The 13,621-nt window shown below is 39.3% G+C and overlaps 1 protein-coding gene across 1 annotated transcript in view; it reads left to right on the top strand.

Moving 5' to 3' along the window:
- The window catches only part of ITGBL1 (integrin subunit beta like 1), a 290,113-nt gene that overhangs the window by 158,357 nt on the left and 118,135 nt on the right, over window positions 1–13,621 (top strand). The window contains exons 5-7 of the mRNA XM_019529696.1: window positions 1,527–1,667; window positions 4,241–4,381; window positions 12,059–12,205. Of these exons, the coding sequence (XP_019385241.1) occupies window positions 1,527–1,667; window positions 4,241–4,381; window positions 12,059–12,205 (429 nt within the window). The remainder of the gene's footprint in view (window positions 1–1,526; window positions 1,668–4,240; window positions 4,382–12,058; window positions 12,206–13,621) is intronic.

Here is a 13,621-nt window from a genome sequence, read left to right as displayed (position 1 = left end):
CTAAGTCATCTCTTCAGCCTAATTGCTGGGTTTAAATTCACTTAGAAAGAAAAAAGTGGATTAAGTGTGTTTCTTGGTAATGGCCCCAAGCTCAGCAGGGAGAGAGTATAGGCATAGTCAGTAGTGAAAGACTACTTCTTGTAGGTTGCCAAAGGTAGGCATAAAGGACTACATGGCTGGTTCAAGCTGTACCCGTTCAGTGACAGATGCATACATTTTTTCTTTTCCTCCCTGTGAAGGATTGTATTTACAGGCAGGTCTCTCATGGGGAGGGGACTTACATTACTTTAATTAGCTTTAAATGAAATAGGATTAATGACAGATGAGACTTTTTGTTTGCACATGTACAGTTTGGCAATCAAGAGCAATGAGTTGGGATTAAATGCTAGAAAAGCATATAAGAACATAATAAGGTATTGATAGTACATGTTTTAAACTACTTGGCAGGATCTTTTCATTTATCACGTATGGCTTAGATTTCCAATGCTGTGTCTCAAGTCATTCTTCTGCTGCCAACTTTATGATCCAGTTGGATGGGTTTTTTATTGGTTGATTCATTGGTTTTCTCTTTTTAACAGTCTATTAACATCTTTATTTGAGTTTAGACCCACACATTTTATATTCAGTTTCTGTGAATATATTGTCTCTTTTTAATAGGGACAGTGTTTTTAATTAGTCCTTGATTCTGTATTTGGTTTCCTGAGACCATTGTCCCTACCTCTCAAAGTAGGGGTAGAAGAGCCTCAGAAGGTCAGTTAGTCCCCCTGCTCAAGGCAGGATCGTTTGTGACTAAAATATCCCAGTCAAGAGTTTGTCTGAAAGCCTCTGAGGATGGAGATTTCACAGTTTCTCTAGGAAGCCTATTCCGATATTTGACCACCCTCACAATCAGAAAGTTCTTCTTAACCTCCAACCTAAATTTTCATTGCTTCAGCTTTAGGTCATTGCTTCTAGTCCTATACCCCAAGGTCATAGAGAAAAGATGATCATGGATCACTGTCTGTAACATGCAACCCCAGCATCCATTTCAAGACAATAGATTATATAATTTAATTCAGACCTTTTTGGGGTATGCATGAATGTATCTGAGGAAAGAGGTCAGTGATAGTCCTGGAAGTTGAAATTACATAGTGGACATGCTTAGGAGCCCTACTTAGGGTTTTTAAAGTTGCTTGCAACTTTCACATTTGAAATGTACTAAATTTACCTAGAAATATTTTAAAAAATAAGTTTTTGCACATGAAAGGAATGCATCTAAATATGATTAATTGATTGATTAGTACATTACAGATTTATAATTCAATTAAGCTTCTTCCTTAAAGTAGGATTATGGCAATATATTAATTACAAAATAATTACCTTTGTATTAATTTTATTTTATTCAGAAATACTTTATTTTTAGAACTGCTCTAATTGTGAGCATAACTCTGAAAGCTTTGTAAGAAAAATAGTTCAAATGACTAGATTGTTAATGGTCTTTTAAAATTTGTCTTTTTCTCACCATATAAAATTTGTTTTGGGTTAAGGCCATGGAAAGTGTTACTGTGGAAACTGTTACTGTGAGGCTGGTTGGCATGGAGATAAATGTGAATTCCAGTGTGACATCACCCCCTGGGAGATCAAGAGAAGATGCACATCTCCAGATGGCAAAATCTGCAGCAATAGAGGTGTGTCATTGATATATTCTCATGTATATCTTCTGCACATATTTCACATTGCAGATATTCTGCATTAGGACAAAGGTAATCTTTTTCAATAACAGTTTTTGGTTTTTCTCTTTTTATTCAGTTCTGACCCTGATTTCTCAAAGTTTGTATACAAATAGAATATACACAAATGCATGTGTGTAACTAAAGGTTTGTGTACATGTGGATTTGAAAATTTGTGTGTGTGAAATCAACCAAAGAGTAAAAAACCCTTCTCATCGCTTAGTTGCATAGTGAGGCTGTAGAGGATGGGATATTGGCAGATCAGCCATAGTAGGGAACCTCTCTAGCTTAGATAAATATTAGGAAATCTTCACCATAGCTTTTTGTAGATTGATGTAGAGGTGTCCAACAGGGCTGGTTTGGGATTGACACACAAGGTGGATTCTGAATGTTCTGAACTGAATAATGGACAAGAATAAGCAGCAGTCATTATTTCAGTACATACTTTACAATAGCAACTAGTTATATACTGCTCATAGGGTTGTCAGGTTAGATTTTTTTTTACTTGACATAGTTCTCTGCAAAGCCCAATGGCTTGAATTTCCTCCATAACTTCAATTTAATTTTGTCAATTTGGGAAGAATTAATAACAAAAACAAGATTTGTCTTCACCAGCTGCCATACTTGGCTTCACTGAAAAAATAGTTAAAATAGAAAATATTATTTCTTGGCTGTCATCCAGAACTATTGCAGTAGAGCAAAAGTACAAGTCTCATAGATACCTCTCTTAAATACATCTCTTCTGACAAAACTTGCTATAGTGTGAGCATCTAATTATCCTGAGAGCATTTAGAAAACTGTCTCATCTTAATTACGGGGAAATTGAAAGGTTGGCTCAAATACAAAAATAACTTAGGCTTATTTAATTTTTGGACTTTAACAGTAAAACAGCTTCTGTGATACTGGAAACAATAAATATAGAAATGCTGTGTGTCAAGTTAGCTGCTTTTTCTTGCATGATAATAGTTGACTCTTACCAAAGGGAATTTTAAGAAGTTTTACTTGGAGAGCATATTATTTGGACTAGAACAGAATAAATGACATTAAATGAGTAGAATTTGTGCTATGAATGGGTACACATTTCTGTAAGATGTACAAAAATATATGGTATGTATATGACAAAATTCTTTCCAAATACTAATTATGGAAGGATTTTTTTCACATATTTATGATTTCTGTCCTGAAATCCTTCTGTTGCTTGACTTTATACAGTTATTTTTCAGCTCTGTATTTCCACTTAGATTATTCATAGTTAGTTGATCAGCATTTTAGGGGGTTGTATAGAGCGGCTGATTACAAAGTCACTGTCACAGTTGCTCTTTAGAAATGACCTTTTCTTTACTTAAGTTTTTCATTATAGTAATTTAAGTGTCTTCACGGAATTAACTGTAAAAGTGTGTATAATATGTTTTTATCCATCCCACATTTCTTCATATGCTGTTCTAGAGGGTACAGGTGGCTCCAGGCAAGTGTATCTTTTGCTTTGTGGGCAGTTACAGACCACTGAAGCTCATGCATATGCTAACTATTCCTCATTCAGAATCACTGGAAGAAGAAATTAAAGCTTTTTCACTGAGTAAGAGAAAATGGAAACTACTGTCCAGTGACTTGTCCAGACCTCAGGCAAAGCCTGACAGAGACTAGCTATAACATATAGCCCAGCAAGAGGCTTCTCTGGGGAATGATTGCATTTACAGGAACTGGGGCATTGTTTTGTTTGTATGTATCTGTAGAGCAGAAGCAGAAAGCAGCAGACAGTGAGAAAGGCAGTGTAAGTATGACTTAGAGGAAACCAGATGAGAGAATTTTGTAGGGCACAGGACAGGTTAGAAAGCAGCCTTGGATTTATGAACAAGGAAAGTGCCATTGGTTTGTTTCTACTATAGGTGCCAACTTTTATTTTTGCCAGGGCGGGGCAGGGAGCTAAGATGATGGACACGTGGAAAGTTTTACACATTTCAGATGAGGGGGGCCAGGGCCCTGGGGCCCCCCATGTACTCAGAACCTCCTGTTCCTACTATGTCCAGGGAAACAGGAATTAATATATTTTCTTTCCAAATAACACAACTGAACCAAAAATACCTAACTTGTATAATCTAATTCTTCCTCCTAATGGAAGTGACTCTGCAAGGTCTTGAATATCAACTAATTGCTGAAGTCACCCAGCAACAATATCGTTTTCAGGTAGGTTACTGATTTTTTACCCAGAGATCTCACAGCCCTGGTACTGGAAAAGAATTTGGGGTTTTCTGCTGGTTTTTATTCAATTATTTTGGCATCTTGTATGTCCTGCATGCCTCTGTTGTTGAGTACAAAAGGGACTACACAGAAAGAGAGTGATACCACTTGCACCTTTTGCATCTAATTCACTGATGAAAGAAATCACCTTAACCACATTATAAAGGTTGGAAATTATGGGAGACCCTTAACTAATACACACTTGAAAATGGCATCTCAAACCTTTTGTAAAGGCAAAATAACAACAAGCTTAAACTCCTCTAGGCTCATTTCTGTTCTATTCTGTTTCTTAGGCACATGTGTATGTGGTGAATGCACATGCCATGACGTTGACCCAACTGGTGACTGGGGAGATATTCATGGAGATACCTGTGAGTGTGATGAAAGGAACTGCAAAGCTGTCTATGACAGATATTCTGATGACTTCTGTTCAGGTGAGGCATATATTGAGCTGGACATTGTAGGGTTGTATTTAATTATGTGACAGAAAATGTCCAAATAGCTTATTCTGGCTCCAAATTGAATTTTGAATTGCTCAGTTAACAAACAATTTGCTTGGGGTCAGACTCAATGGTTTCTATTGGAAAGTAATTGTTTGTTTTATAAATATTTCATGAAACACAGCCATTTGCTAATAACATTAAGTCCCATGTATCATAAAATGAAAAAATAATAAAATGATTGAGGTTCCTAACTGTTAGGCATACTTCAGGACAGAAATTTGTCCTTGTTGGTTCATTACTAGATGTTGCAGAGAAGGGGAAGGGGAAATCAAATTTGAAACTAAAAAAAAACCAGCCCTGATATATTAATAGAAGATGATTGGTTAAAAATGAAAAGGAACTTGGTTTATGTTTCATAAATTTAGTGAATAGGTATTTCTGTTAAATGTCCCTTATGTCACTGCATGTTGCACCCAAGGGACACGTCTAGACAAGCCTGCACTTGCCTTTTGCTGCATGTCAAAGCAGTTTGAGATGTGACAAGAGGCATGCTGGAAACAAAAAACTGTTCCCCACACCAAATATTTGCAGCATGGGCTAAAAATTTGATACCTGGATATCCAGGTATCAAAACACTCCCCCAGTTAAAGCAGGGCAGGGCATGGTCCAGGACCATACCCTGAAGCAACCGGAAGCTCGGATTCTCCGAAGAGATGCTCTGGTAGCCAGCCAGAGTGCCAGACTCTATGCCTGCTCATTGCCCCGATGCGGCAGCATGTTGCCTGTCCATTCAAGGCAAACAGCAATGTAGGCTGCTGCAACCTGGACCTGGGCTCCGTTCCAGGTAAGTAGGGGCTGTGAAGATGTGGGGGACCATGTGGGGGGAAGCTTGGGAGGGGTGGGTCCCCTGCCTGCATCCCACAGGGCCCACCATTCCCCTGTACAGCCCCAGCCCCCCTGCATGGTCCATATGCTCCCCCCCGCACACAGCTCACGGCTCACCTGCAGCAGCAGCGGCCCTTGGGGCACTTGGGGCAGATCCAGGAGGAGCTGGGCAGGGTTATTTTGCCCCAAGTGGCACAACTTGCCCCACATCAAAGTACATGTCTGGGCATGTGCGCTGAGGCAAAAATCCCTGGCTCGAATTTGTGCTGCTCCTATTTGAGCTGCTGAAAGTGCACCTACCTGCATGTCTGGATGTGACCAAGATGTTCAAGAAGCCACCCAAGAAAGCAAGGCAAAATGAGGAGCTCTTTTGCTATTTAATCAGATGACTAAAATAAAATGAAAACTGTTAGCGAACTTCTCAGGTGCACACCCTATATTTCAGGCATAAGGGTGTTTCAAAGCCTCATTTTGAGGCTTGTTGAGGAAAAAAACATTAATGTTTATAACATTTTCAGCAGCTACTGGCAACCTCATGTTTCTTGCTTGATAGAAGATGGATACCTGTGCCTTCCAATGAGATTTCGTGTGCAACTCTAGGCAAGACTCTGCCCCAAGCTATCATTAAGTAGCTTGAAATTATTTTTGAACATGAGGAGGACTTTGATCAATATGCAGCATGGATTTGTGCACCAGGGGACTTTGCAAGAGCAATTGAAGGCTGTTTCAAAGGGACCTGATGTATTACAGGCTGTTGACACAAATATTACAATGTCCCGTGAATATCTGACCTGACCTAATTAACAACAATAAAATAAGAATCCCACAAGGACAAAATCATTTTTAAAATATTGGAAAAATATGGATTTCTTCTGTTACTTTGATAGCATAATTTTTACTAAATGCAAAGGTCACAGGAAGAGCATAAAATACAAGGAAAATCCTGAGCAATGGCAATATTTTACTAATAGTACATGTGAAGATCCAGATTTCTTATTTGATTTTCTGTTTAAAGAAAAAGGATGGCTCTTTAGGTCGTGAAAAAACAAAGGGAAAATGTAGCATTTGCAAAAATGTTTGATCATTTTTGCTTCTTTTTGTGAAAATATTGAGCAATGCAGCAAATTAGCAATGTATTGTGGTTAAGCATAGTTTTAGTACACTGGGATTGATTTGGTTGAACTTTGCTATAGGCTAGGTGATGAAACATCACGTAACATGGTAACTGTACATTCATAGCAAAGAGTAAATATAATTAGAAAGGGGCTTTGTTGCTATATTCTTGGGCTGATTTATAATGAAGTACCTGTTTTAAATGTACCATAACAATATAAACTATACTTTGCAGCAGTGTGGCTTATTCCCATTATTCCAGGTGTCTGCACCTATGTACCTCATAGTTTGCACTGATGGGTACAACCTGCAAGGTGAACAAGCATTAAAGACCTGCAAACTGTTAACTCCAACAGTAGGCTTACTAGTTTATTTCTTAGGCACGTGTGTGAAGTGAATTTGTGTCATGATGTAGACCCAACTGGTGACTGGAGAGATATTTATGGAGATACCTTTGAGTGTTTGCTGAATATATGCACTTAAAAGAGAACAAGTATTAGGTTTCACTGCACAAAACATTAATGATTTTAATGAAAATTTTTCATCTTTTTGAGTAAGCCCAGCATGGCTTGCTTAAAAGCAGTCTGGAGACTGCTAAAGCAAGCTGAGCTAATGAAAAAAATTCTTACACTCTTCTGCTTGCCTAAGAGGCAGAGGCAGAGGCAGAGGCAGGAAACCCCAGATTATGGATTGGAATTGCAGAAAACCTATTTACAGATAAGAATTATATGTTAAATGAATGCAAAACCTGTAATTGTTTCAAAGATTTCATGTATCAGGAAGGCAGCACCCCACTGCTAAGACTTAACATCACAGAAGGGCAGGTCCCTTCAGAGATTTCGCTTTGCTTAGAGCTGATTGGCAATTATACTTCTTCATGCTGATGACATGATGTTCTCTTTTAAAAGATTTTAGTGCTCCACAGAATCTAACTGAATGATCTCCTCTTGAGATGTGACTCTTTTCCTTTAAAGATAATCATGTTAATGACCTGATATGGAGAGTGAAAAAGTGGTTACTCTATTGCTAGCTCATGATGTTCTAGCAGGAGAGATTAAGTGAAGCAAATCAGCCTTTTGGTGGTGTTAACATAGATCACAGGTTATAATGCCAGTGCCTGACCTGCCCACAGGTACATAAACACAAGACAGGAAAATGAAATACAATTTGTATAGGAAAGAAATACCAAATACACAAGTAGCCTGGGGTAACTGGGTAAGCAGTAGCAGTGCAAAAATGGGTTTGGGGGTTATGATGGATCATGAACACAACAGGAATCAGCCACTTGCCTCGATGCTATGGCAAAAAAGCAAAAGAAATTTTGAGTTGCATTAATAGAAAGGTGTATGTTAGACACAGGAGGTAATAGTATCACCCTAGTCAGCACAGGTTAAGCTGCTGGTGCAATACCCTGTCCACACTTTTAGAAGGACATGGAAAAACTGGAAAATGTGGATTTGGGGTTTTTTTTTAAATCAGAGAATTTTAGATTTTTTTATTACAAAAAACTAGGACCCTGCTTATAATCCAACATCTTTACCTTCTTCCTTGCCTCACTCTGGATTCTATCCAGTTTTTCCACATCCTTCTAAAATTGTGGGCAGGTTATTCTACCAGCAGCTTAACCAGTGCTGACTAGGGTGATACTATTATCTCCTGTGTCTAACTAACTAACTTTCTGTTAATGCAGCTCAAAATTTCTTTTGCTTTTTTGCCATATCAAGTCAGCTAGTTGGTTCCTGTTGTGTTCACGATCCACCATAACTCCCAACCCCTCTTTAGCACTGCTTTTGCCAACTCAGTTACGCCATGCTATACAATTGTGTTATACCCCATGCTATACAATTGAGTATTTGGCGTTCCTTACCTATACAAAGCATAGCATATTCCATTTTCCTGTATCATGTTTATGTGCCTGTGGGCAGGCCAGGCATTGGCATTATAACCTGTGATCTATGTGCACACCGCAAGAGGCAAATTTACTTCACTTAATCCCTCCTGCTAGAATATCATGAGCTAGCAATACAGAAGTATGTAACCCAGAATGTAAATGCAGACATTTTCACATGGGAAAATGTTTTTGCTCTCCATATCAGGTCATTAAACATGATTATCATTAAAGAAAAAGAGTCACTATATATATATATAGTGGTGTTTTGATTTAATCATGGCAAAATGTTGCTTTTGGGGTGTTTTTTATGAGAAAATTATGATTTTTGAAATTTCTCTGATTTTTTTTAATCAGAAAACAAGGATCACTGATTACAAGTCATATATAAAAGGTTGAAGGACTAAGTATATTTAGTATGAAAGACAAGGAGACTAAGATGGATGTGATAGCAGTTTTCAGATATTTGAAAGTCTTCCATTAAAACTGAGGAGAAAATGTGTTCTCTCTTGCCATGAGGTCAGAATGTGAGGAAATGGGTTCAGGCTTCAGAAAAAGATTTAGATCAGATCTCAGAGAAAAATTCCTAACTGTAAGAAAAGTAGGACAGTAGAAGCAGCTTCCCAGGGGAAAATAAAATTCCCTTCTTCATTGGACATTGTCAAGAAAATGCTGGGTAGCTACTGTCTTAGACAGTTTGTGAACAGGGGATCCTGAATCTGTGGACAGGGCTGGGTTGTGTGAACTTTGCAATCGTTTCCAACCTTATGATTCCATGACAGAAGAGTAGGTATTTGGCACTTTCCAAATCAACACATTTTAGGACAATCTTCCTCCTGTGCACCTGCTGAGATGTGAAGAATAAGAGCAGCTATGATGCTCTTATGATTTTCTGTTGACCTGTGAGGCCCTGTTCCTCATCCAGTTTTCTGTGTGTAAACTAGTAAGTGCATACACCTTATACAATAATAGTTGCCCACATAAACATCTAGATAGAGGTAATATAGAACCATAAAGCTTGTCATTGTTTGTAGTCTGTAGCCGTGTTTACACGAGATGCTACTGTGCAGTAGCATTCAGGGGCACTAACCATGATACAACGCTACTGCACAGGAGTAATGAGCTACTGTACAGTAGTTCATTGTTACTGTGCAGTAGCATCAGAATAAAACCATGTGGGAATGCTGCTGCACAGTAATGCTGGTTACTGGGCAGTGATTTAGTACAGTGTTTCCCAACATTTTCCAGCCCAAGCCACACTTACATGAATAAAAATTTTCTAGAGCATACCATTGAAGGCATTCCCCATCCTCATACCTATTGGAACTCATTGTAGTTCATTGCCATGGCAAAATTCCACAGCACACCTGTTCATTTCTGATGGCACACTTTTGTGCCGTGGCACACTGGTTGGGAAACACTGATTTAGTATTTGGTTATACAAGTACTCAATGACTGCCCAGTAGCAACTGTGCAGTTCACCTCTCGTGTAGACGTGGCCTATGTGAAAGAAAACTGGATAGGCCAGCATTTGAAAAAGCAGTGTATTGTGCTGTTAGTTTCTTGATTATGACTTAAAGCCATGATAGCTATGGAAGCAGAGAGAGCCTGGAAGTAAAGCTACTGACAGAAGCAGGTGTACTCTGTTTAAATTAACTCTGTTGGTGAAGAGAATTTTTGCTGATTCTCACGTTTTCTCTAACCAGTAAACACAATTGTTTGCCTTGCCATGCTTCTGTGAAATCTGGGAGATTTTTGAGTGGGCTATGGAAGAGACTAGAAAGCCAATTTGAGCTACTTTTAAAAGATCTGCTACATTTTACATGAAGAATATATATTTATTTGATTGGATCTTCAGACCCTCAGGCAGTCTATAGCCCTGGCTGCTCAGTCCCTACAATTATATTTTGTTAATTAAAAAACTCATAAAAATAGATATTCCCCAAAAATTTCTAACTACATTCAAATTAATATAATTCAAATGTATTTCTCTAAAACAGTACAAAATGAAGTGGCTAATTTATGCTATAAAATGTTATTGTTCTGCAACCTGATTTTGAAGAATTGAGATTGTGGCAGGGCACTGTTGGTGCCTGCCAATTTAAGGGCTGGATCAGGCATCCAGCAGGTGCCTGATGATGGCAGCCATTTTGAGACCCTAGTATATAAAGGCTGCAGTCTGTTGCCAGCCAGGCAGAAACATTGCTTAGCTGTGCTGCAGCAGGAACAACCCAGGAGGTAAGGGCAAGAGGGGACGGGGACGGGGACGGGGACGGGGACGGGGACGGGGACAGCTAGGAGGCTCTTGGTCATGGGCATGAACTAAAACTGCACCCTGTCGGAGACGGGTGGCCTGGTGGGGCTCCTAGTGATGTGGGAGCCCCCCAGAAAATGCCAGACCAGTTACCACCCCAGTGACAGGCGAGTTGCGGTGCCTTCATAACCCCAGCTCCCACAAGCGAGTAGGTAACCCCAGAGTAGGGCTGAGAAGGTGGACCCATGAGAGAGAATGGGCTTGATGCTCAAGAAGTCTGACTTGAGGCACCCTCGACTGGTCAATGCTGGGGCCAGGACCAGAAGGGTCAAAAGGGTCAGGGGCCCACTGCAAGGGATACCCAAAGCCAAGGTTGTGGGGTTCCTACTGCCCTTGGAGGTGAGGCCAGGGCCCCTGTGTGGCCAAAGGTCCTGGGGTGGCCACACCCAAGAGGGGTAAGAGTACAGGGAGCTAAGTAGCCCAGAATGAGGGCAGAGTAGGCTGCCTGATGGGAGGGATCCAGTTGGGGTCCAGACTGGAGGATCATGGAGCCTAGTGTAGAGCCAGAGATGCTAAGAATGGTGATGCCATCTGTGAGGCATGGGCTGCAGTGTAGGGTAGGTTGGAGCTGCAGATAATGCCCCTGACATTGGGGCAGAAATGGGCAGCTTCCCTTGGCATACCATCAGTTTATGAGAACAGCAAAGTCTTGGCAGGAGAGACTGGGTGGACTGCCTCATAAAGACAGGTGGGTGGGCCAGCAGGAGATCCGGCCCCAAGAGCTGCCCCCTGTCACAGAGATCTCGGACAAGATGCTGACAGATCAGGGCAAGTTGCATTCATGATTGCATAATTTACCTGTCTTTTTTTCTAGCAGAAGGCACTGTAAAGTTGATCAAGCTTTTGCGAGTAATTATATTTAAATATTTGCTTTTAAACATTTTTAAATTTTATTTAATTTTTAAGAGCAAATATGAAGTTCAAATTCTTTTTCTATGTGGTATTGTATATGTGGTGTTTTATGAGACATGATCCTGTAGTTATTTGATTGTTTCATTGGAAGATCTAAATAAAGAAGTTGTGCTGCAGTGTGATTGTTAAACTTTTGTATTTGTGCTTTAAAGGTGAGTACTGCTGAGCTCAAATGGAATGTTATAAAGGGGGTTTATTTGTGTGCTGATGAGTGTAACAATGGGTTGAGAACATGTATGAGAGTAGCAATGGGTGAATGTGTTTGTTGGGTATAGCATGGAGAATGACATTGTATTGAGTGTGTATTTTGGCTTATGATTGCATTGCTTTTTAAAGTTTTCATTATGAAGAAATGTGTTTGTGTGACCTGAACTCTTATGTTCTGTCTTTGTGTAAGGCTTTATACAAGTTTATGTGCTTTATCTTTCTTTTTGTGGTGATGGTTAAGGGGGAAAAGGCAGAAATTTAGAGATTAGACAAAATGCATATTGTTATGAGGTTTCCTTATCTATTGCTGGAATGGAGGCTGATATGAACAATTATATTCATTGTAAAGGTCATGGACAATGTAACTGTGGAAGATGTGACTGTAAAGGAGGATGGACTGGAAAAAAGTGTGAACATCCGCGTTCTTGTCCGTTATCAGTTGAAGAAAGCACTAAGAAATGCCAAGGAAACTCTAATTTACCATGCTTTGGAAGAGGTAGGTAAATTTCTTTAAGATTTGTCATGGTCTCAAAATGTGGCTTGCATTAAAAAAAAATTGCATTTTCTAAAGTATTTGAAATTTCCCAGCTTGTTGTATCTAAGTCATAGTCTGCAAACTTATATGGGGACTGATGGGAGAACAGGAGAAAAGGTACCTGTTTTTTTTCCCCTCTGATATCTGCTGCATTATACTAGATTGCACTTAGCTGTGTTTTTAGACTTTCAAAGATTATATTAGTTCTTTACTCGGAGTATAGCATGGAACCCATGGGCTTATTCTCTACACCTTCGCTTTGGGGACAATTCCCAGGGAACTGACTGTGTCAGATCTTCAGGATGAGTAAAATGGTGTAGTTCCATTAACTTTGATGAAACTGCTTAGATTTATGCCAGCTGGGAATCTGTCTCAGTTGCTGAGTTGGTCTTAAATCATTTTTCTAATTGTCTCCTTGTTTTTCCTTTTGAAAGCACTTGATTGTTCTTGTCTGTGCCTTCTGAAAAAGTGTTGTCTAAAATGTTTATTTATAAAAAGGCTTAAAATATGTAAGTGCACTACAAGCATGTAGTCTCAGGTGTGCAGATGAAATACCACAAACACAAATCACAAGCAAGAGAGGGAAAAATCTCTTTAAAAGAAATGGATTCTATTTATTCTGATTTATCAAAATTGGAAATATGCTTTCTTCATCTCAGAAGAGAATAGAAAGGTAAATATGGAATAGGTTTCTGCCAGATTTGGTAATTGAAATCCTTATGAATTCTGCCCACAAAAGCATTTGCTGGGGAAGAACTAAAGCTGCTCTTCAACTATTGAATCTGACCCTAAGTGTCATTTAATTTGCGAGTGCTTTTTTCACTAATACTCTCTACAATAACCAGGAGTCAAAGGTGATAGGCTATACATCCGAGTTAGCACAGCCACATAAGATATTTGGTGATATTTTTTTTTTCACAACTGTGTGGAAATGTTCATAGCCTCTCTCTCTGAACTAGCTTCCTCCCATAAGAGAAAGGACTTAACTGCTGGTTTTCATTAGACCTCTGTTCCCTATAGTCCATATCGCTTCAGTCTCAGTGAAAATTCTCAGAGGGCTTTTATGGTTACAAACTAAGATCTGATCTTGTAATGAGGCTTGTGTGGACAGATGTGTGCAACTGCACAGAGCTCATTGCAACATCACAATCCAAACCTTAATTGTTTCTGATGAAAACGAAGGATGATGATTACCTGAAATATTTTTTTTTCCCCCCCAGAAAAATGGCTTGGTATGGGCCTAAAACTACCAGGTACTGAATTTATTTCACTGGGAGTCAAGAATGCTCAGCACTTTCGAGGAAATGCTGTTTCGCACAAGATTGGATGCTAACTTGTTTATCCAAAAAATGCATCCCATGCTGCAAGTGACATTTT

The sequence above is a fragment of the Crocodylus porosus genome, unplaced genomic scaffold (genome assembly GCF_001723895.1).
Source record: "Crocodylus porosus isolate Cpor-Errol unplaced genomic scaffold, CroPor_comp1, whole genome shotgun sequence".
NCBI lineage: Eukaryota > Metazoa > Chordata > Crocodylia > Crocodylidae > Crocodylus > Crocodylus porosus.
This window is presented reverse-complemented; position numbering and strand designations above follow the sequence as displayed.